This window comes from Chrysemys picta, chromosome 2, assembly GCF_011386835.1.
Source record: "Chrysemys picta bellii isolate R12L10 chromosome 2, ASM1138683v2, whole genome shotgun sequence".
In the NCBI taxonomy this organism is placed as follows: Eukaryota; Metazoa; Chordata; order Testudines; family Emydidae; genus Chrysemys; species Chrysemys picta.
In genome coordinates this window covers 96,486,590-96,511,557 of record NC_088792.1, presented here as the reverse complement: position 1 = coordinate 96,511,557, position 24,968 = coordinate 96,486,590, and the positions used below count along the sequence as shown (strand labels likewise).

The 24,968-nt window shown below is 39.7% G+C and overlaps 1 protein-coding gene across 7 annotated transcripts in view; it reads right to left on the bottom strand.

The window, feature by feature from the left end:
• CDK13 (cyclin dependent kinase 13) overlaps positions 1-24,968 on the bottom strand; it is a 63,696-nt gene that overhangs the window by 32,330 nt on the left and 6,398 nt on the right. For 4 of the 7 annotated variants that reach the window (XM_042844782.2, XM_042844779.2, XM_065583828.1 and 1 more), the window contains exons 2-5: positions 15,986-16,597; positions 11,235-11,405; positions 9,754-9,893; positions 8,374-8,544 (exon numbers count right to left, since the gene is read on the bottom strand). In XM_042844782.2, the coding sequence (XP_042700716.2) occupies positions 8,374-8,544; positions 9,754-9,893; positions 11,235-11,405; positions 15,986-16,597 (1,094 nt within the window). The remainder of the gene's footprint in view (positions 1-8,373; positions 8,545-9,753; positions 9,894-11,234; positions 11,406-15,985; positions 16,598-24,968) is intronic. The other 3 variants (XM_024106440.3, XM_065583829.1, XM_008169675.4) reach the window with 1 other exon arrangement.

Below are 24,968 nucleotides of genomic sequence, written 5' to 3'. Positions count from 1 at the left end.
GTGATACTACTTCATATCATACTTTACTCATCTCCTATTTCTTCAAGATTCGCACTCCTGTAATTTGTTTTCTAATAATCCTGTATTTCTGTATGCTGTACACTCAGACTGATGTCTCAAACTGCTTTGTTTCCAAACAAATTCCATGGCCAAATACTTCTCAAGTGAAAGACCTGTCACTGCAAGAGCTTACTTAGTCCTTGGAAGTAGTTACCAAATATTTGGTGCCTCCATTGCACCAGATATTTGCCCAATGGAATGAGAAATACAAAGGTCTCTTCTAGGTTTGGGTTACTGAGACAATGCAGATCAGGAGTCCTCACTACCTCTCAGAGCTTCTCATGTTGCTCTAACATAGGATTACAGCTGGCAAGCTGGGAGTTGAATAGCCAAATGGGTAGGCCCCCATCCATGCTGAGCCAGAGCCCAACCTAAACGTAGAAAAGGAATATCTGCCTCAAGTAAATAACCCTACCATTCCAGACATTTTACCTGGTGTGACTGAGGATAATTTCAGTGAGAGGTTTCTATCTCACACTCAGAGATGCAAGAGGGCTGTGGAGTCTCTGGATTTGTAGGTGGTTTGGTCTTGCAAGATGCAGTCATAGGAGAGAGTGCCTACGTCCTAGCGGGAAGCTGCTTTGTAGGCAAATTAACATGGGAGGGAGAAAGTTGGAGCTGTCAAAGTGGGAGGTGGCGGTGACATGGGAGCAGAGAGATTTGTACCGGATTAGAAAGTCTTCCTATTAGGGAAGATGGCATTTGGGAGCCTTCATGTTTAATCTCAATAACTCTCTATGCCAGCTCATCTACAAGAACACAACAGGAGGCTCTCCAACCCTAATTATGTTCCCCAGCCCTAATTGAGGAGCCTCCTGTTGTGTTCCTGTAGATGAAGTGGCGTAGCGGGTTATTGAGATTAAACATATACAGTAAAAGTAGTGTTATCCTTCACTTTACCAACCGGAAAGCTCTATAAGCCGGCATTTCTGATCTTCATTGAAAGTCCAGGTTATAGTCCGGTTGTTGTGGGGCTGGCAGGTTTCCTACCTGGCTCCGTGTGGCTCCCCGGAAGTGGTGATATGTCCCTGCTGCTCCTAGGTGGAGGAATGGCCATGAGGGGTTCGCAGTGTGGGGTGCCATATCCAGGCACCTTTCACCTCGGGGAGCTCCCCAGGAGCGGTGACATGTCCCTGCTGCTCCTAGGCGGAGGCGCGGCTAGGCAGCTCTGCGCACTTCCCCCGCCCACAGGCGCGTCCCCGCATCTCCCATTGGCCATGGTTCCCAGCCAATGGAAGCTGTGGAGCCAGCACTCGGGGAGAAGGCAGCACACAGAGTCACCCAAGATAAGCCTGCCCAGATCCGGCACCCCACACCCCCTCCTGTACCCCAACCCCCTGTGCCTCGCACTCCCTCCTGCACCCCAACAGCTAGCCCCTCCACCCCACCGAAACTCTCTCCCTCTTAGTTAACCGGAATTTTTTTACTTATCAGCACCCCCCATTCTGCAACAAAGCTTTTACTTTGTATAAAAGCTCTTCCTCATAGGAGGATGACCAATCTGGCCAATAAAAATGGAGAAGTCAAATCAGAGCAAGAAATTAAACCTGACTAGCCAAAGAAAATTGATAGCTGACACCTTATTCTAGGGAGGAAGTCTCCTTGTTTCCAGAGATATTTCTTGAAATGTGTCACCAGTGCAAGCGTTCAGTTTCCAGTTACACCAGCACTTACACTATTTCAACTTGTCAAGGATCCCAGATGAGCAAGCAGAGGGAAGAGATGTTCTTTATTACCTGAACAGATCAATACCTCTTATATCTGTTCTATGCTAGCCCACTCCCACTACCAGTACTATGGGAAGCACCAAATGGCCAATATAATGACCAGGCTGCAAAAAAACACTTTTCCTCATGACCCTTCGAACACCATGCCTTCACTAAGTTCTGCAGTTCCTAACAGACTTCACATTAGCCCTGGGAAGCCTGAGTAAAGTTACTTAAAATGGGAACAGAGAGACAGCTCTGCAGTGAAGTATTCTCTGATGACTGCATGACTGCTGTCAGGGAATCCTCACAGACTTTCAGAAAGACTACAGAACTGCCTGATAGCTGGAAGGAAGTAACCAGTCGTACAATAAAGTTTATAGGGACTTTGTTCTGTGAGTAAAAAATCTGAACAGAGGTAAAAACCCTTTCAGAAGTATAGTCACTGACTACCTTGCCAAAGTAGCAGCAGGAATACGTCCAGTGCCACCATGAAGTCAATATTCTTCACGTCGGCCTCGTTTCTAAATGGAGTTTCCAGAAGCGAGGAATCTGTCAGTCAGATCTGCTTCCTCATCAAAATCTCTCAAACCAGGATTCACTCTCTTTTTGGGATATCATTGTGTTGCACAACTATTTAATCTTAATTCCTCTTGCAGTTTAAGTAGTTTAGCTGCAAAATCAGCATGTCTTCTAGTTTCTAATGCCCAGCAAGATTATCAGAAGTGACTCCTGAATAAGGATAAGGAATAAGGAAAAATCTAAAGGCTGTGAATTTTCCCAACTTAAGCAGACAGTAACCCTATAACAGATTAGCAAGAACCAAGAACATATACCCTCTCCTGTCTCAAAATGCACATTGGCAAATACATAGCTTTAACACTTCATATGGACACTTTTTCTAACAGCTGAAGGCTTCTGAAAACCACTCCGATACCATCAGTGTTGAACTGAATCACATGAAAAATGCAGGCTTAATTGTTGTTACTTTGGGTTGTGATGGAGGGCCCCATAACAACAGAAGATGTGTCAAGCAATAATTTGTGTTTCATGGCAGCTGAATTAAGGACATTTAGTAAAGACCACACTCTAACTCCCTCCACCGTGTTTCGCAGAAAAGGAAAGTAAGCATATGCACCAAGAAGAGCAGTATTATAGCTAGGTTAGCCATTTGAAAGTCAGCTATTTAATTAAAGGGTTTTTGTATTTTCAACAGCCCATCTCCTAGAAAACACAGATTGTTCAAAACTCTATTGTATGCAGTATGTAGAAAAAATTGGTTTGAAAATTAGGAGTGGCTGCCCTAGATGGGGAGAAAGGGCATGTCTTGAAGAGTTCGCTGAGTGAAAATGACTAGGGCTGACTGACTAGGGAATGTCAGAATATGCAAGAGCTTTTTAAGCCTACTCTATATCTAAAACTTAGGTAAATCTAGCTATATCGCTAAGGGGTTTGAAAAATTCACACCTGAGACGCACAGTTAAGCCAATCTCAGTCAATGGAAGAATTCTTCTTTCAACATAGTTACTGCCTCTCAAGGGGATGGAAAACCCTTTCCATTGCTGTAGCAAGTGTCTACAGTATAGCAGTATACCTATAATCCAACTGTATCACCGTAGAGCTTGTAGAGTAGACGTACCTTTTAGAGACACAGGATCTCTATTTTCTCTGTAACCAAAGCTATGGGCTGGGTCTACACTAGAAAACTTAAGTCCACCTAGCTATGCCACTCAGCACTGTGAAAAATTCTTCTGTTAATCTAGCTGCCATCTCTGTGAGGTAGATTGCCTACACCAATGGGAGAACTCCTCCCATCAGCACAGGTAATTTCACACAGACATCCCCAAAGACAAGAAAAACCCATGACCTCTAAAGAGTGGTAACAAAAGGTAAACGGTTTCTGGAACGCATATCCCTCTCTCAGGCTGTCTACACACTACACAGCTTTTAGCTACCAAGGGCTTTTTTAAGCACCTGTGAACGAAAAAAGTTTTGTCGTTTAATCAGCAGTGTAGACAAGCCCTCAGAGTCAGTCAAGGGGCATGGGCAGAGATTTACACTTTCAGCAAGCAGTACTGCCCTCAGGCTGCAGCAGGCAAACACAAAGAGAGAAGCCAAAAATACAAAGATGAGAGCTGGTTATGCTGTTTGTCACAAGGGCCCACACAGTCAAAGCCATTTGCTTCTACTGTAACTAGAGGTTGAGACAGCCACAGTTTCTGTAGCCTGCTGGTCACAAGACAAAGTCTTCAACATAAGATAATGGAGGGTCTCAGATGTAAGAAGTACGATTTGGCAGCTGAGAGGCTCAGGTACTAAAAAGTACCTAAAGATTACCTTCCACACGTGAGAAGTGTGGCTTTATACCCTGTTAAAAGCAGAGTACCTTGTAAGAACAGATAAATCTCTTTTAGTAAATTAGAATTTCACCACCCCTCTCACCCTGAAAAATATATACATCTGTAGTCGTCCAATCCTATTTGTCTAGAAAAGGTATTTTAATCTTTCTCCCCTCCTTGAGCATAGATCAAATCCTCAAAAGACCCAGTCCCAGTTCAGAAGCTGAACCAACTCAGAGCAGCTTTTTCCTATTAATGCCCCAGATATCACCTCTGAGGATTTCTTCACCCAGTGATTCCCAATATGTTTTTTTCCTTCTCAAGTATTGGCATATTAGAAATGCACATATTAAGTGAAGTATTTTCAGCTTTCTATTTGTGACCTGCTTTGTTTAGATAACAGCATGTGTTTTATAAGTGGGGCAGCAGCAACCCTTATACTGTATTAAGTTTGTCTAATACTTTCCATTACACATTTGACTTAAAAAAAAAGAAAAAGAAAAAAGAGCTCTAGTAATTCAATGATTTGCAGCAGCACTTGGAATTTTGGCAAGGGGGCAGACCTGGGGTAAGTGAAGTGCTTTTGCTGTTCCCATGAAAATCCATTTGGATTTGGCACAGTTAAAAGATCTGAAATGGTCCTGTTCCATCTGTGTTTTGCTCAGTACAACTTGCTAAAAGCCTGCTATCAAAATTCCTTAACATTCCATTAATAATGCTCATGCATCACCATTTCCTTTCAGCATGCCACACAGACCTGTAACTCTTGACAAGACACACAAAATGTATCCTCTTATTTCTCCTCCCTCTGTCTGAGCACCCAACTGCCTGGGGGGGTGGAGTGTGACCTGGGCTGGGAACCAGGAAGCCATGAGTTTTACATTTCTTCTAAATTGCTGTTAATAATTTGGTGCCCTTCACAATCATTACTGAGCAAGGCCTCATGCTCCACTGTCAGGTTACACAGGGAGGAAACAGAACTCTGATCTTTGATATAGCTGACCCAAGTCTCACCCACTTCACCATATGGACTTTCAGAAAGAGTCAGCCAAATCTACGTTCAAGGCTATACTGTCTAAAATAGGGCTATTCATACATATGTAATCTTTAAATGTCAAGTGGGTGGAGTTAATTTTTGATCTAAAGAGACAGATGAATACATATAAGAATTATTTTTATATATTCCCATCAAACAGAATTACCTGTTCTTAAAATCAAAGATTCAATTTTATCAATAAATAGTTAATAGTTTGGCATTTTCACTAGTTTGACACACTACCACATTCAAAACCAAACCTGCAAACTAAAATCAGAGGGTATAACAGCATTCAAAAACATCTGCATGTGCCTCACTTTTTTACAATGTTAGTTTTAAGCATTAGGTTATTCTTTTTATTTTATTTTTTAAATCAAACTTTAACCCAAAACATTTTTAGAAGATCAAGATAGTAAGGCTATTGCTGGAAAAGCAAATTCAACTGCCTCTTCACTGCAAGAACTGCTATGCTGTATATCTTGAACAGGATACATAATTTAAAGTAACTTTAATAATGGTTATTTTTAAATTTAAGAATCCAAGTTAAAAATACAGTTTGTGATAGTGTATCGTGGAAACTGAAGAACAGTGTGCTTGTTCTAGCTCCATGCTCAGTTAGGACTGTGATGTGGCTACAACTTCTCACCAATAAAGTTCATCTCAAACTATAATCCATGGGGAAACAGAGCGAAGCAGTAACCCAAAAAGCAAATTTCTGACTGCAACCTCTTCTCACACAGCCTGCAACAGTAAGAGTCTTGTATACCCTTTTGCCAATACTGTCTGTTTATGAAGAGGTTGTTGTCAGACTAATTCTGTTTAAGACACTTCACAGAAATGCAGTATTGGAAGACTGTCCAAATTCACATTAGTATTTTAACAACAGATGAAAACAGTTCTCTTTGTTATAAATACCAAATTCAAAAAGGGAATCAGTATCATAAGTACAAGCTCAGCCCAAAAAAAGGATTAATTAATTTAATAGTACCAAAACGTGTATTAGGCACTTTACAAAAAGAAACCGTCTCTGTCCTAAAAAGCTTACAATCTAAGTTTCGATGTGGCACAAGTGACAAGAGAGAGAAGGAAAAGACACTTTCAGCAATAAGACAGTAACAGTAGTGCAAGGCACAGTAGGCTGAATGATCACACAAACTGTTTTCATGAGCTAAGTAGGGATCGGTCTGATTAACAACTGAATAGAAAAAAAAAACATGGAAAATCTAAGTTACCTGCTACAAATGGCATGTGTTTGGGGCACCACCCTTCACAACCACAGTCACTACCGAACCCTGGTGGAAGTACTCTCTTTTGGGTGACACACAAAAATCAGCGTCTTGGGTTATTACTGCTCCTACAGGACATCTTGCAAGAGTACGGGTTTTAACCTTGGCATCATAACCAAATTCATGCTACTACTTTCTGCCTAAACAAAATGTCACCCAATGTGTCAACTGGCTGCATAATATATTCATCTTTTCCTGTCTGATCTATTGTGCAGTGTTGCTGCACTGTACTAAACAACTTCCACATTCCTTTCAAAGGAGACTGCATTTTGATGATGGATGAAGTGACTATATGTTCATTGATTTAGTTTTCAGAGGCCCCTGGGATTCTTTGATATTCAATAACTATATAGAAAGGGAACTTTTCTTACTACCAATTTCTTCTCTGGGGCTTGGTCTACACTACCCCCCTAATTCGAACTAAGGTACGCAACTTCAGCTACGTGAATAACGTAGCTGAAGTCGAAGTACCTTAGTTCGAACTTACCTTGGTCCACACTCGGCAGGCAGGCTCCCCCGTCGACTCCGCGGTACTCCTCTCGCCGAGCTGGAGTACCGCAGTCGACGGCAAGCACTTCCGGGTTCGACTTATCGCGTCCAGACTAGACGCGATAAGTCGAACCCAGAACTTCGATTTCCAGCCGTCGAACTAGCTGGTAAGTGTAGCCAAGGCCTGGGTTCAGGATTCTACTGGCACAGAACAGAAAAGTAGTTCCTCCTCACATGCAGATTAGGACAGAGAGGAACCAGTGAAAAGCTCATTTTACAACACGTCATTTAGCTTAGCACCACTCACTTGTCCTACTCTCTCCTCACTCAGTACTTCCAAAGTAGGAAAAAAAATTGGTTTTGATTAGTAGCCTGTATAAAAGCCTCACATTTTCCACTGAATCTTTTATAGATTCCTAACTAATCAATAGAGATGAGTCTACGCCAGAGGAATCTAGGACACAAAAGAATTGGTGGTAAGAAAATTCTCCTTTATGGGGCCTGGCTCAATTAGCACAGAACAGACGGGATCTACTTAATATTCCCCATTAAGATTTAGGGAGAGAAAGGCAATGTCATAGGTATCCAAATTCCCTAAAATGACATTTTCTCAGCCAAAAATTTTAATAGAAAGACACCTATTGCTTGGAGACCCAAACAAGCCAGGGTTTACTGAGAACAGTCTGGTAGATTACTGCATGAAAGACATCTCCAAAGATGGAATGACCAGCTCTATTGTCAGATTTACACTTGCAAAGAGCACAACACAACAGCCCTGTACAAATTTCCCTACTGTAGCCTTACTGCTCTCCGCTTTGAAGGTTGCTGTAACTCAAGAAGAGCGAACAAAGATGATGAAAGTTTGTAGGCCTCTGACATGCAAGAACATATCCATCTTACTTACTAATAAATCCATCTGTACTTTGGCCTTCAAAGAAGGCCAATTTATACATCATTTTTCCCTTTTGCTTCCTTCTGTCAACTGCGCTCATGCCGATTCCAAAAAATGAAATCACAAGCCAAAAATAACCTAGGCCTATAAGGAAAACGTTTTCCCTAAAGGAATGAGACTGCAGTATTCCAGTGAGGCAGGAGAAAACAAGGAGAGCAGAGTGGAGTCTAAATTGGACTCCAAAGTGACATCTTCCCATTTTCTGTTAATCCTGCTTAATCTACATATAACAAGCATCTTCACATCTGCTCCAACACTGTAAAACAAAGTTACATTTATTCTGTTCTGAGAATGTTTACATTAATACTCCAAAAAGCAATGGTATTTATCTGTTTGTTAAATAAAGGGCTTGTAGAGAGAACAAGTAGCATTACAACTTCTTGTTGAAAGTTTACTACTTATAAATGCACTTTTTAAGTAAAACCTCCACTTGCAGATACTGAATTAATATTTGCTTTAAGAATGGGACTGCAGAGAAGTAGTTGCCCTGTGCATGTGTACATACCTTTGTCCTTCTTGAAATCCAAAGCATCTTCCTTATCTGTCACTATTTCCTTCATGTTGATAATGCTTTGATGGTTAAGCTGTCGAAGAATCTTAATCTCCCGAATAGCTGTAATTGGAAAACCCTCCTTTTCATTATCCAGCCGTACTTTCTTTAGCGCCACCATTTCTCCTATGAAAAGGTTTAAATATAAAAACATGAAGGATAGCACTCAAACAAATGAAGTTCAGATTTTTCTGTCACTCAATACATCCTTTTTGAATTACAATATTTAAAAAAAAGAGGTCTATCATTCATGTTCCAGTATGTGCACCTGCACTAAAAATAAAATAAAAAAAGTAAATTCAAGTCCATGTTAACAAAACACTCACAGCTCAGACACCAAATCTTTTGCAGAACTGAAACTATAAGACAACTTTCTCACAACTATTAAATAGCCTTCTTCCTTCTTTCTCATCTGCAATCGGATCTGCCTCCTTGGGTTTCCAATCACTAAGCCCACACACAAGAGAGAGTCAACAGAGTCTCTACATTTAAAGGCCTACGCATGCTGCAGATTTCACATTTCAGGACACCTGAGGTCGGGAAATAGACGGAGGTTCCTTCTTGCGTCTTTTCCTTTTGATAAACAATACATCTAGCACATTTGTAATGTAGCAAAGAATACTAATGTAAAGTGAGATGATCAAACAAGAAAATAAAACAACATACATCAGGAAACTTAATCTCAAAATACTGCTTATTATAAGGTGCTGACCAAAATGTCCTTTGATACCCCATGGTTGGTGTTCCAAGAAAGCCATAAAATAAACAGATAGGCAGTTACAAGTTTTGCAACATTTCAGCTTTTAATTAAACTATGATGCCATAAATGAGAATTATCTGACTACTATAGGAAAAGCAACCTTAGAGATCATATTTCAGGGTGTCATTGTACAGGAGGCCCTCCCCCTTTATATTATTTCAGGTAGTAGCTATGAAGGTGCAAGGAGGAAAAACTGCAAAGTTCCAGAATATACCCTTTGTTCAACAGCTTCTTTCATCAACAGTTCCTACAAGCATTACTGCTGTGCCTCTCTCTTTTCTTTCTCACTAACTGTCTTCAAGGCATGAAAGCTGAAGTAGGAAATTGGCCAAAAAATACCTGCACCCTATGCTTCTAGCAATAACCTGCAGTTACATGATTTTAAGCAGCATAGAGAAATTACTACTACTATGAAGAACTACCAGGATCGAAACCCTACACAATTCTGAAGAATTTTCCAAGATGAGAAGGGCAGAAAAGCATACGCATTTTACAAAATATACCAAATTAAATCCATGTAATACTGCAATTCTGTAGTTAACAGCACTCATTCATTATATATTTTTAGATCTTACCCGTATCCTTATCCCTGGCTTTGTAAACTTGCCCATAAGTGCCTTCTCCAATAATGCCAATTATATCAAATTTATCCACGCAGCGTTTTCCCCAGTCAATGTCTTTTTCCTTTGTTTCACCATGGCGTGGTCCACATATTCTATTAAATAAAAATTAGCTCTAAAAATACATCCATAAAAATATCAAAATGTTCTGAAATAAGTTATCTGTAAAAAGTAACCTTTTTCATATTACTAACTTCTTAGAAAAACAGATCTGAGAGAACTGAATGAATTCAACTTTCAACACTTATGTTCTTTTCATTTCTCTCAGCTTGGACAAAGAAAACAGACTAGTTAGTTTCAGTTTCATTTGCTGACTCTTTCCAGTCAATCGCTTTGCATTTCTCCTGCCCTAGCACAAAACTGCATTATTCGCATTGAAAACACCACAAAGGAATGTTTGTTTAAAAATGTTCTCCACTGAAATTTATAAAAAAAGCAAAATTATTGTGTCTCAGGAAAGATACATTTTGAGTCACATTTTACTTAACAGTTTCTGCATCTGTCCATCCAAAACAATACATACACACTTCACTAATCTATTAAAAGATGCCTACCCAAAGGTTAGTACATTTAACTATCATAAAAGGTATCTCATTCAGTATCTACCTTCTTCAAAGTGTTACAGCTGCAGCAACCTCATTGTAAAAGGGTGAATGGGTGCAAAGAAAGGAACAGCATCTAGCCTTACCTATTAATCACTTTCTGGATAGTTTACACAACAATGAACTTCAAGGGAAAGTTTTTAATGTGGTGCTTTAAGGGAGGGTATACAAGCAAGAGGATATAAAACCAAGTAACAGTCTTAAACATGGGTTGAGTGGGGCACTTTCAGTTCTGCATCTAAAGAGGACCTTCACAGTTACTCACCAACAAGCCTATTCCAAACCACTTTATTTTTGTCTGCAGTTTCTGCTCATTTGGTCCCTCATCATTACTGCACACAGAAGGGCAGAAGGATGAGGGACCAAAGGATGAGGATAAATAAGGGAATAGGGTTCAGAGAAACTTAGTGCAAATGAGGCAAATAGGGAAATGGTGGGCAGGAGTACACAATTCCATCTTCTCAAATGGTGCCAGTGCACCTAGGGACCGCCTTGCCTGTCTAGAAGACTCTCAGAAATAAAACATTCTGAGTCATTTAATGGTTAAAAAAAGGCTTAAATAGCACAAAGCAGAAGTAAATCGATTGATTCAAGATTTGCTGCAGGCATTAACTTATTTCCAGTACTTCCTATGTTGAATAATTATAAAAAGCCAGGTAAATTATATACATTTCAAATTTTTATATTTTGAAGAAACTTGTGTCTCACTTTGTCTTACATGCAGTTTTTTTTTTATATATATATATATATATATATATATATATATATATATATATATATATATATATATATATATATATATATAAATATAAATAAAGGAAGTAGTAAACATACTTAGGCCTCCTTTTGCTGTGTGACTGAACTGCTGGTTTCTTTTCTTCAGGACTTTTGGATAAATCATCTCCTCCAGGCAACTCTGGTGGGAGTGGCAAGTCTGCAAGCAGATGTCGTAGTTTCTTCTCCACTTCCTTTTTAACTGCCTTCACTGAAAGATTCCCTCGCAAACTATAAAGATAAACAGAATCAGCTAAAACGGACTAAAATTCTTTTCTGTTTCATGACTGGAAACCTAATGGGGGTGAGACCTCAGTGGAATTCACTACAAGTGATGATTTCATATAGTCTGCTTTAGCAGCAGTCTCTGCTTTTACAGCCCGGAGGACATTTGTTTATGTTTTACATGTGACTACTGAACAGAGTGATCTAAGAACAACAGAGCTGACTGCTGAGTTGCTGCAAAAGCTGTGCACTAAGATGAAGAATACCTTTAGTTTTTTCCTGGTGAATGTTAAAGTTAGTCATGACAGCACGTATTAGAGGCCAGGACAGGTAGTCAGGAAACCTGGATTGAGCCCTGATCTACACTGGGGGGAAGGGGGGGGAGAGAAGAGAAGGGGGGGGGGGGGGCGTTTGTCAACCTAAGATACGCGTAGCTGAAGTCGGCGTATCTTAGGTTGACTTACCTGGCTGTGAGGACGGAGGCAAGTCGACCGCTGCCGCTCCCCCATCAACTCCGCTTCCGCCTCTTGTGAGCTGGAGTTCCGGAGTTGACGGGGAGCGCGCGTTCGGGGATTGATTTATCCGCGTCTAGACGAGATGCGATAAATCGATCCCTGATAGATCGATCTCTACCCGCCGATCCGGCGGGTAGTGAAGACCTGCCTAAGTCTCTGCCACACACTTCACGTGTGAGCTCATGCAATTCAATTAGTCTGGCCTTTTACTATTTTCCCATCTGTGAAGAGAGGATAATGCTTACTCATCTTACAACAGTATTTTGAAAGGCACAGTTAGAAGAACAAAAACTTTTTTTCTTTTCATTCCATTAAAAAAAAAAAAATCTGATGCACAAGAAGCATATGAACACATACATGGAGGCAGGGAGTCTAACTCCATGTCCCACATTGCCTCACACGTCTTGTTGCTCCATATGACTGTCACCGTTTGGCTCTCTGCTATTCACTAGCCTATTTTTAAAAATAAGCTCTCTAAAAATACAGTACTATGGTGACTTTTTCCACTGTTTCAGTGGACCTTTTCAATAACTATATTATTTCTTCATTGGCAAAACTGGTCTATAAATAATCATTCTGACATTGATTTAATACTGATCTTGTGTGGAGGCCTCACCATTCTTCAAAGTTTTCAAACTGCACTGATAGCAATTTGAACCCAAAATTGGTCTACTAAAATAATATGAATAGTCTAATATAGAACTTTCAATCATATTCCCTCTCATTCACTTATGTCTTTTCATACTCTCCCTTACTGTGTCCCTTCTGCTATTTTGCTTCATTTGCTTCTAAATCTAGAAGGATGTAATACTTATCCCGGGACTGTTACTGGATCAAAACAGTCTGTTCGCCCATCCCCCTGTCAGTACCATAGTAGTTTGAATCAGACATTTTTCTAAAAACAGCAATTTTATTAAGTGCACTGCCTTATTTTATGGAAATTGAAAACATAACACTGGAAAGAAAGTTTCTAGCCAGCAAAGGCATCAGGCTCTAGAATTGCCTCCCAATAATAATAGTGCAGATAAAAGACCTAACTGGTTTTAAAATGGAGCTTGATAAGTTCATGAAACTGATTATATCATGTGGTTGCTTACAACAGCAGGAGGCTGGACTTTACAACCCAGGAGGTTCCTTCCCTTCAAATGTTCTTACAAAATTATATAATGTTTGTTACACACAAAAATAAGCTACTTGTATAATTTAATTCTACCATTGCTTTAGAGTATTAGTTACCATTTGAGCCATCAGAATACCAACTTTTTAAGAGATCACATAGCTATCTGAATGTGTTACAAGTAGATAGTGGGTAACATCTCAGATTGCTGTAAATGAAAGACTAAGGAAAACTCTCCACACCCCCCGTTTTACTTTACATATTAGACAGCATTTTTTATATAGTCAATTTCTCCTCTTTGTCTTTCACACAACAGGGAAGAGAACATGTTTAAATAGAAAAATGTTACTATAAAAGCCACAACATTACTAAAGGGAGCCAAAGCTTTTTTCAAAAACAGAATCTTTTGATTTTGAATTGACAGTGTCCTTTAAAATACTTGGACTTGAATTCCTCTTAGACTATTAGAAGTGGAAGTCCAGGTATTTTTCCTATGAATTTCAATAAGATCTCCGATCATCTTGTTACAATGTGATATAATCATTTCTAGATTGGTAACGTAGTCCATAAGGTACAATATTTGCCTATCTACTAGAATGTTAATTTACAAAGATAAAATCAATTGGTAGAACTAGTTTCTAAAATCCAGTTTGCAATATATTGTGTACACATGGCCCTCCCTAATTTTCAGACTGGTAACTCAACTATTTCTGAATAAAAATATAATCTGAAGTTAAACTGGCTAGGATATATTACAATGCATATTTAGCATTCTATTTCAGGCAAAAGCTGTTTATCAGCTGGGATCAGGAAGCAATTTCTTTTTTCACACCTCAATAAATAAATGCTGCTCAACTGACCAAGCCCTTTAGGGGTTAATTTTTTGCCCTCCTCTCTGCTCTAGACCAGGTAATTTACAGTAGATATTTGTAACCAGAGTCTTGTTCTCATGAAAACAAAAGGCAGTTTTGTCACTATCTTCAAAGAGAGTATGATTGAGCCATGCATTCCCATATTCACTACACAAATCCATCATTCTTGGAGGAATGAATTGAATTCTGCTGGCACTTCTGAGGAAAAGAAGCAATTTCTTTCCTACAACACAGGAAGTTTGTCAGATATTTCAATTGTATTTCTTTCACAATCTTTGTACTTTAACACATATTACACCCTGTGTTTTTTATATTTAGCCATCCATTTAAGTCTGAATTCCTAGCAACTTTTATTTACAGGTAAGACACACATGGGCTGCTACTACACAGTTTAAAATGATAAAGGAAAGCAGACCAAACAAGCGTAAACACTGCTAAATTTGAACTATTACAATGCTACATAAAAGTTTTGTGCTTCTCTCTAGTGCAGAGGTGGGCAAACTTTTTGGCCTGAGGGCCACATCTGGGTGGGGAAACTGTATGCAGGGCCATGAATGTAGGACTGGGGCAGAGGGTTGGGGTGTGGGAGGGGATGCGGTGTGCAGGAAGGGGCTCAAGGCAGGGGGGTGCAGGAGGGGTTCAGGATGCGGACTCTGGCCCAGCACTGCTTACCTCGAGCAGCTCCCAGGTGGCAGCGGGGCTAAGGCAGGCTCCCTGCCTGCCCTGGCCCTGCGCCATGCCCAGAAGTGGCCAGCATGTCCGGCAGTGGCTCCTGGAGGTGAGATGGGGCAGGCGGCTCCGCTACATGCTGCCCGCACCTGTGGGTACCACCCCCGAAGCTCCCATTGGCCACGGTTCCCCGTTCCCGGCCAATGGGAGCTGCGGGGGCCGTGCCTGCAGGTGAGGGCAGCACACAGAGCCCTCTGCTCCCCCAACCCCCAGGGATGTGGTGCCGACTGCTTCCGGGAGCAGTGTGGGGCCAGGGCAGGCAGGGAGCCTGCCTTAGCCCCACTGCGCCAGATTGAAAACCCTGATGGGGCGGATCCAGCCCACGGGCCATAGTTTGCCCTCCCCTGCTCTATTGGTTTAAGTCAAAGCAGTGTCTTTACACAGTTGCATGGAATCTTTAAATCATGTTATCACTGCAGCTTCAATGCTAGGAATATTAAGATGGATACCTTCACATGTTGACTTTTTTTTGGCACTAATCTTTTAAAATTTTAATTTACAAGCTAAGGGCAGACTGAAAATCCATAGCCTATGAAAGTGTGGTATTGATAATACACACTCTAGACTTTATATTGCTCAAAAATCAGAGGAAAAGAGCAACACGCTACGATTTAACCATTTTCTAATACTGATAAGGTTTCTATCTCAGAGGTAAAAAAAAGTTGAATATGGTCTAGGTTTAGGACCTAGAAATACTTCACTATGGACATAATATTTTTGTAGTTCATATTCACTTCAAAGACAAACTGCTAGCTGCTTCACTTGCTAAAACCAGTGCTCATTACCACTGCAGTGCTTACAATGTTGCTACCCCCCTTCAAGAAATAGGGAGTTGCATTCATTACAATGCTGTAGGGGGTCAGTGCTGTTACTAGCAGAGAGGGAAAATGAACCCTGAACTCAAAGCCTTGGCAAGTAAATTACGGAGGAACTACCTGTAAATCTCAAATATTGTTATCAAATGCATTTTTTCATAAGTCTAGTTGTATGTAACTGAAGTTATATGAGCTGATTTGAGATCTTAAATATTTTTTGTGTGCGCAAATTATTAAAAAAAAAAAAAACTTTTCAATCCACCTCCAATTTTCAGCTTGTCCTTCTCCAGTAGAATTTTTACTGACAAAGTTATCTTAGAACAAACCCTTCCCCCATCTTAACTCCTGGAATATACAAGTAGATTATTTATACTTATAAGTAATGTCTCTGCCCCTTTAAGTTCCTAATAACCACCATCTTAAATCGAAGTTAACTGAAGAACAGAAACAAACCGCCTAAAGTGGAGCTTTTGATCAGTCCTATGCAATTGTGCAAGTTTTTATTTCTTTAAAAATATACGTGAATGTATATACTCACCTGTCAGTATCTATATCTTCAGGCAGCATGGGAGGGAAAGGCAAGGGTGGCAGCGTGGAGGTTAGTAGCGCAACATTTCTATCTTTCTCCTTGGCTCCTACATTTGGTGTATGTGGTTTGTTTTTCTCTTTTACAGTGACTGGTTGCTGCTTTACAACAACTGATTTATTCTCTTTTACTGCTGCTGCTGCTTTCTGTTTAACCACTTTGTCTACAATCAAATTATTTTCCACCTTTGTCTCCTGAAGAGAGACCTTTGCTTTTGTCTTGTCATTTTTCAAAGTTGCACCACTTGTAGGAGAAGGTGTATGCTCAGTTTTTATTTTCTTCAGATCCTTCACATTGTTTGTTTGAGGTACACTCACACCAGTGTCAGTGTTTCCCTTAGTAGGCGTAGAGGTGTTTGAAATTTTTGCATTGGCTTTGGCTGCTTCTGCAGCTCTAGCTTTTTTGTTCTTATTCAACTCAGCAGCCAGGCTACTTTTCAGAGTCAGTGTGCTAGGAGAAATACTCGAGTGGCGACTTCTGGACCTAGATAATCTGTGCCTGCTGCGAGACCTTGAGCGTCTTGATGAGTAAGGGCTTCTGCTTCGGGATTTTGCTGATCTCCTGCTTCAAAACAGTAAAGATTTGGTCAATTTAGGCTTAAAAATAAAGAATGTCTGTTTATTTAACCTGCCTTCCTTATTACTGAGCAGCTTTTGCAAACACTGTCACTGCCATTACTATGTTTAAAGGGTGAACATGAGTCTAAATAAACGCATATGGAAAAACTTTCAGAAACAATGAGAACTATCTCTGAATACAATATCCATAGCACAGACATAACCACACAGGACCTCAGGTTATATTATGAATCTTTTTTTAGCAGAGCTCCTTTGTAAAAAGTCATTAGGAAATCACAAAAATATAAACACACAGAAAACACACTGCATGCCTTCTGATCAGCTGTTCATTTCCTTCCTCGGTGTCAGAACCGTTCTTTGCTTGCTGATAGAAATAGCTTGATACTAAGCAACAACCATTTTAAAAACTACATAAATATGAGGATAAAAAATTGCTGTGTTGACAGGAAAAAAAGTTATGGAACTACAGCAATGTTAATTCTGCAATTTTGGACCTCTTGTTAATGTTTCTAGTACATATTTAGCAAATTGAAATATTAAGTTATACACTTAAAGAAGAAAAAGAGGAAGAGAAAACACTATTTATAAAGCTGAAGTAATATTGCTTTAAGAACCTTAATTTGTGAATTTGCTGCCTTCTAAAAATATCTGGTTAACTATTGTTGCAGTAACTTTTTATCATTATCTTATATTTGAGAAATACTACTGAATACATAGTTAGAAACTATTGTGGTGAGCTGCGCACAAAGAGGCAAACTGAAAGACACATTCAATCTTAACTTTCATTTCTGAGGACATAATGATACAAGCATAATGCTGTATTAATGCATTTTTGTAAGACAGTCCATACTTTTTTTAGACAGATAATTCTCCCTGCATATCCCCTGCACCTCATCACAAGCATATGTAACCGACAAGCTGTCATACTACCGTATGTTATTTATTTACATTGCAGAAAAGGAAGAGCAACAGGGGAGAGAAGAAAAGAATGTCAATCATCTGGATTTCTGCACATGTGCAGAGAACAGAACAGGACACACATTTACAAGTGCCCAGGAGAGAAAAATATCCAAAAGAGAAAATGTTAGTAGTTATGGAGAAAGCTCAGCAATTGTTTGAAGCCATTGGGAAAGATACCAGTTCACATGCATTTTTACTTTACTAATTCAATAGATTCCATATTTCGACTTGCCTAGTAGTTTTGATTTAGTTTTTTGTTGCAAACTACTAGAGACAAACTGCCAATTTAGACCACAGGTGTTAAAAATTGGCTGCTCTGAGTAAAATATAAGCAAAGTGCCCTAACTTATTACTGAAAATTTATGTCAAGTCTTGCATTCTCCAGTTTTTCTGGAGGACTTCTAGAAACTTGCCTACACTAGAATGAAAGATGTAGTTTGAAAACATGTTGGCTAACATGAGTTTTAAAACTCTAGCATAGACAACACAAATAGTATTTTAAAACTAACTGGTGGAGCTAAACCCTTCAACCTCACCCAGCTAAAGTATTAAAATGAAACTTGGCCCTATCTACATTAGGGGTTCTAAAACATATTAGTTAAATGTATTAACTACACTGGGGGATGGGATAGCTCAGTGGTTTGAGCATTGGCCTGCTAAACCCAGGGTTGTGAGCTCAATCCTTGAGAGGGCCATTTAGGGATCTGGGGCAAAAATCTGTCTGGGGATGGGTCCTGCTTTGAGCAGGGGGTTGGACTAGATGACCTCCTGAGGTCCCTTCTAACCCTGATATTCTATGATTCGCCAAAAGTTCCAAAATACTTTCCAAGGCCTAGTTGACATGAAGCTTTCAAAGTGGTACAACTATTTCAATTAGGAGTGTGAGATTTTTTTTTCTTAAATAATTACACTGGTACAACTCATTGTGTGGACACAGTTATACCAGTACAAAGTTGCCTTATGTTGCTATAGCTTCTTTTCCCATCCCATATAGAAAAGAGCTTTACTTAGGGTTACCATACGTCCGGATTTCCCCGGACATGTCCTCCTTTTGTGTGCTAAAAATAGCGTCCGGGGGGAATTTGTAAAGCACTCACAATGTCCGGGATTAGCAGAGAGTGGCTGGGAGGGCTGCAGGGAAGTCCCGGGCTGGACTCAGGAGCAGCTGTAGAGGAGCCGGATCCGCCCTGCATTCTGAGCCAGCAGCTCCCTTGCAGCCCAGTCCAGCAACACTGTGCAGGGCCAGACCGGGTTTTGTTGTGCAGGGCCAGACCGGGTTTTGTTGTGCAGGGGAGCTCAGCCACGTGTCCGGCTCGGCTGCACAGAGCCCAACACTCTGTTCTGAGCAGCAGGGTAAGGAGGTCAGGGGGCAGGAAGGTTCTGGAGGTGGAGGTCAAGAAACGGGGGGGGCTTTTTGGGGGGAGTGGAGAAAGTTTTGGGCAGTCAGGGTACAGGTAGGGGGTAGGGTCCTGGGGGGCAGTTGGGGGGGGTCTTAGGAGGGGGCAGTTAGGGGACAAGGAGCGGGGGGGGGTAGGGGGCTGGGAGTTCTGGGGGGGAGCTGTCAGGGGGCAGGAGTGGAGAGAGGGATCGGAGCAGTCAGGGGACAGGGAGCAGAGGGGTTTAGATGGGTTGGGAGTTCTGGGGGGGGCTGTCAGGGGGCAGGAGTGCGGAGAGGGATCGGAGCAGTCAGGGGACAGGGAGCAGAGGGGTTTAGATGGGTTGGGAGTTCTGGGGGGGGGCTGTCAGTGGGTGGGGAGTGGTTGGATGGGGCGTGGGAGTCCCAGGGGTCTGTCTGGGGGTGGGGGTGTGGATAAAGGTTGGGGCAGTCAGGGGACAAGAGGCAGGGAGGCTTAGATAGTCCTGGGGGGCAGTTAGGGGCAGGGGTCCCAGGAGGGGGTAGTCAGGGGACAAGGAACGGGGGGAGGGTTGGGAGGTCAGGGGGGGGCGGGAAGTGGGAGGGGCAGGGGCGGGGCTAGGGCGGGGCTCCTCCCGTCCTCTTTTTTGCTCGCTGAAATATGGTAACCCTAGCTTTACTGTTATGAGCATCTTTATACCAATGTAACTGCATCAACATAGAAGGGGAGGGGGAAGGATGTACAGCATTAAATATTAGTAGTTTAAGTGGTATAACATTTGTGTTTAGACAAGGCTTTAGTCTTGACAGACTGTATGGAGGTCTCACAGAGATGTTTGTGAACTATAGCACTTAACTGAATGGGCCAGGATGCTGAATCTTTGAGGAAACCTTCTTTTACCCCAAGTGTTAGTCATTCAAGTTTCATAGGTGCCAATCAAAAAACAGTTTTTAAACAGTCTGACTAAAATACTCTTCCTCTTTCAAACACTTAACTTCTACTCTTTTGGCAGGTAATTTCATCATTTCCTTAGTTTACTAGTCGTAACAGACTAACAGCCTAGACTGGACCCAAATGCTTAATATATATAAAAAAATAGACAAGCAGAAAAGGAAAAAAAACTTCAGACCTTCCTGATATGCCAAAGGAAAGAAAGAGGGCACAAGCACAATTTTTTTCCCTTTACAGGTTACCTTTCAGGAAAAAATGTCTGTCCTCAGATGAGTGTACAGAACTCCATTTTCCCAACTGAGGTAAGAATTTGGTCTCAAGCATATACCAACTGGTTTTAACATTATTTAGAGGCTACACCTTAGTTTAAAAAAAGATCAAGTCACAAAGTTATAAAAATGGTCTCACACATGATGTCCAGACTTTGTCCAGATAACGTGCTTGTTTTAAAAGAATCTTTATGGTAAATATCAGATTTGTGTACTGTAAAAGTTAGTGGACATCATGACAGGCACCTGACTTCTTATCAGTGCTTATATCAGAAGTCTGCTCAGTTCTTCAAAGACTACTGACATATATATATATAGCCCCATCTTACATGTATTTGCCACCAGATTCTTTGTGCTTAGTCATAAATTTCTACATTTATTTTCTATTTTACCTAAGGAACTATATTTTTGTAAATATCTGTTGCATTAACTAGTGAAGAATATAAAAAGGATCTTTGCCCAATCTGGGGAGACTAGAGGCAGTACAAGACTTAAGTACCACATCCAGTCCTCCTCAACTGAAGGAAGTTGCCATAATGCTAGATTTTTAGAGGGAACTGTGGATGGAAAACAATTTAAAAAAATCCTGGCTTTATATCAGTCTGTTTCAATCTTTCCATGTTTATGCCCAGCCGCTGACATTGTTTGGTGTTTGTCAACACACAAGCACCTGTCATATTTACTGATTTACCTAACAAAGGGAACACTGCATTGCTATAGCACAGCAGCACTTCACACCTAATTTTTAGCATTTATATAGCACTATACTTTTCAAAACATTACAAAAATTCATACAACACTTCTGAAGTAGACAAGGACTACAAATCCTATTTTATAGATGGAGAGAAACATAGACAAACGAGATAGAACTAGAACTTAGGAGTTTTTGACACCTGACCACATGTTTTTCTGGCGCCAGCTTCAGAAGAACATACTAGGAGTGAAACTAGGTTATATTGGTTTCTCTCTGAAATAGGTTAAATGTATAGTACTGCTGCTAGACACAAATGGAAAGCAGAAAAAGGGAAAGACACAAAACACAGCATAAACGACAAGAGATATTAAAAAACAGAAAGGAATAATAGTAGAGGGCTTTCTCCAAAACAACCAAATCCAGCATGGTTTTGGGTAATGCTTTCACAGATTAGCAAACAGGGTAAAGCACTGTATTTTTAAGCATGATTTAACAAAAAACTTTTGCTTAACTTCTTACATTTTTCAAAGCAGATTGGTTGTCCCTTTATCTCTGCTTAATTACTGGAGAGCTTTCACAACAAGCTACTACTTTGGATACTGGATTTTGTCAGACGCATGCCTCAAAACTATCACAAAACTGTTATTCAAAGATTCTGTCATACCTTCAATGTTAATTATACAAGTTGCATCAAAACCTAGTGTATTTAAGAATTAATGCAAAAAGTTAATGTAACATTTGAATAATCAAGCACATTGAAGTCAGAAAACTCCAGTAGTTAGTTTATAATGGAACATTAATTGCTACATTGTATCATCTGAATATTTTAAAAGGTACAGAATGAAAAAAACAGCAATATATTACGTAGAAATAACCATGTGTATGTACCGAGTGAGAATTTTATAGCTGGAATCTTAAGTTTGTGAATTTCTTGATTGAAGTGCTTGAGTTCTTTGTTACATCACTCTTTCCCACCCCACCCCCTTTTATTAAAAAGAGGATTAAATACTTTAGAGGCATATCACCATTGTTAACACAGACTAGTAGCACGTCAGAAAAACAAATTTAAACTCAAGCAAAAAAATGCTAGCTTTCGCTGTTCATAACCTTTTAAAACATTTACAAGATTTTGTTTAAACCTTTATGGTTTTTCCTTTTAATTAGACATTCAAGAGAAAGCCAAGTTTGAAGTGTTGACTTTCAGCCATTTGAATTACGCAACAGCAAACATTTTAATCAGAACTTATCAGGATTTTTTCCCCAATATTTGCAGAGTTCAAGAACAACTGAACTGATTTTTCCCAATTCCTTAATAAAATATTCATCTTTAGGCCAAGATGCAACACCTCAGAGATCATCACAAGAAGATGTTTGAGGAAGTTATCAGTAACTGAAACAAGGGGAGCAGGTTAAAATGGAATCTACAGCTCAACCCTAGCAAATGGTATATAAGCACCATAGTCTTCCACTGTAATTATCTGTTCTTTTAAAAATATTTGAAAAGGCAGATCTCTAAATTTAATCAATTGACTTTTACCATAAGTTTCCCAAGACACTATATACCCATATGATCACTCAGTAATTTGAACCACCAATGACAAGACATTCTGGTTAATTATAATTTTAGCCTAAATTCCCTCTGTGCATTAATCTTAAATTTGCTTAATTCTCCTTAGCTATGATAGGACAAATTTTCTCTCATGTGATATACCATTAATCATGTTTTTCCTTTAGTCCAGTTTTTAGTTCAATGTCTACATTTGCATTGCACACAGCTATATATATAAAAACTATTTAGTACTGCTATTTGAGCAAGTGCCACATGTCTTAATTTTATCCAGATATTCAAATTCTATTCCTTCAGTATTTTGAAGTCATTAGCAAATCTAAAAAAAAAAAAAAAAAAAAAAAAAAAAAATCAGGAATGTTGGGTAACTTTGAAATTTAGTAATTTTATTTTCTCCTTAATTTAATTTTATAACTAATGTGTCCTCAGTAGAGAACCCTTGCTCAGGGAATTATTTACCAACAGAGATTAGTCCGACCTCAGGCCTGTTTTCAGAATGCTTTGCAAAATTAACTGTTTTTCAAAAATCCAGCCCATAATAACCCAAGATAAGGAAAAAGAACAAGAAGAGAGCCACTGAACAAAGGAGAGGTAAAAACTTAAGTCCACTACAAGTAAAAATGTTTCAGAGTAGCAGCCATGTTAGTCTGTATCCGCAAAAAGAACAGGAGTACTTGAGGCACTTGAGACTAACAAATTTATTTGAGCATAAGCTTTCGTGGACTACAGCCCACTTCATCATATGCATGTAGTGGAAAATACAGTAGGAAGATATATATACATACACACACACACACACACACACACGCAGAGAACATGAAACAATGGATGTTAAAATACACACTATAAGGAGAGTGATCAGTTAAGGTGAGCTATTATCAGCAGGAGAGAAAAAGAACTGTTTGTAGTGGTAATGAAAACGGCCCATTTCCAGCCATTGACAAGGAGATGTGAGGAACTGTAGGGGGTGGAGTGGGAAATAAGCATGGGGAAATATTTTTACTTTGTGTAATGGCCGATCCACTCCCAATGTAAATCTTAAATTCTGAATTCAGAACTCACACCACAATGACAGAGGTCCTTGATATACATCAGATAGATATAAATTAGGTAAAAGAACAAGTATTCAGAATTTTTAAAAGCTCTTCCATTCCCTATCTTAAAAAACTGAAGTTCTAAATTTTAAGTTTTTCAAGGAAAGCTTTGTTCTAAAGAGAACTTTAATAACAAGTATTTTTAGAATACCCCATCCTTCAAATAGAAAAACATCTCGGCTAAAAAAAAAAAAAGTCACATTGTTTTATTTCACACATAGGCAGAGGTACTAATATGTTTGAATATTTCATACAATTAAAATAAATGGACGTTTATATTGGGAAAATTACATACAGGTGGTTGCACAAGACCTTTGGTGTTGCACTGGGTATAGACAAATTAAAGCAAATATATTAGGTTATGTGAGTTGAACCTGTGATCACACAGTTTACAATGACCTGGATTACCTGAATGAAGTCATGGGAAGCTACCTAATCTTGTTTTACAATTCCATGCTTTGTAAAACACATCAGAATTAGTTACTAGAGAAAGTTTAAATACTCTAATACAGATATGAAAAGTTTGTTGCAATATGGTTTTGTTATATTTTATATTTTTATACTAGAGTGTTCAAAGTTCAATCTAGTTGCTACAGAAATACCTTATATCCTCATTCTTCTATTATCTTAAATATGCAATCTGTTCCTACAGAATAACTCTGTGAATATAGACAAAAGAAAAACATAGGCAACACTACCAATTATTTCAAGTAGTATCTTAATAGCTGATGTTCATTTGTCTCCCAGTCCAGCAAAGAAACACTAAAACTGATCTCATTCAGACCAAGCACAACAGGTCTTGAAAAATCCATTCACCTACTCATTGGCAATGAGTTGAAAGTTTTCACTGACAAGTGATGGAGCTTAAACTTAAACAGTGCCTGTAGAATTCAAGGTTTTTAATGAAAAACTATTCTAACCCTTATGGTTGCAAAGATAAACTTCCAGATGTGAACCATAGGTAAACTGATCCAATGTCTGCGGATGCTCAGAGCCCACCTCCAAGCAGCAACAGGTTGAAAATGACAAGACACTAGTCCAGTGGTTCTCAAACTTTTGTACTGGTGACCTTTCACATAGCCTCTGAGTGCGACCCCCCATATAAATTAAAAACACTTTTTAATACATTTCACAACCCCCCATGTAATAACCTCGTGACCCCCTGAGGGGTCCTAACCCCGGTTTGAGAACTCTTGCACTAGTCAATTTCACAAGTGCAATTCAGAACTCTGAACAGACAAGTATCATGTCAAAAACAACAAGGAGTCTGGTGGTACCTTAAAGACTAACAGATTTATTTGGGCATAAGCTTTCGTGAGTAAAAACCTCACTTCTTCGGATCCGAAGAAGTGAGGTTTTTACTCACGAAAGCTTATGCCCAAATAAATCTGTTAGTCTTTAAGGTGCCACCAGACTCCTTGTTGTTTTTGTAGATACAGACTAACACGGCTACCCCCTGATAAGTAT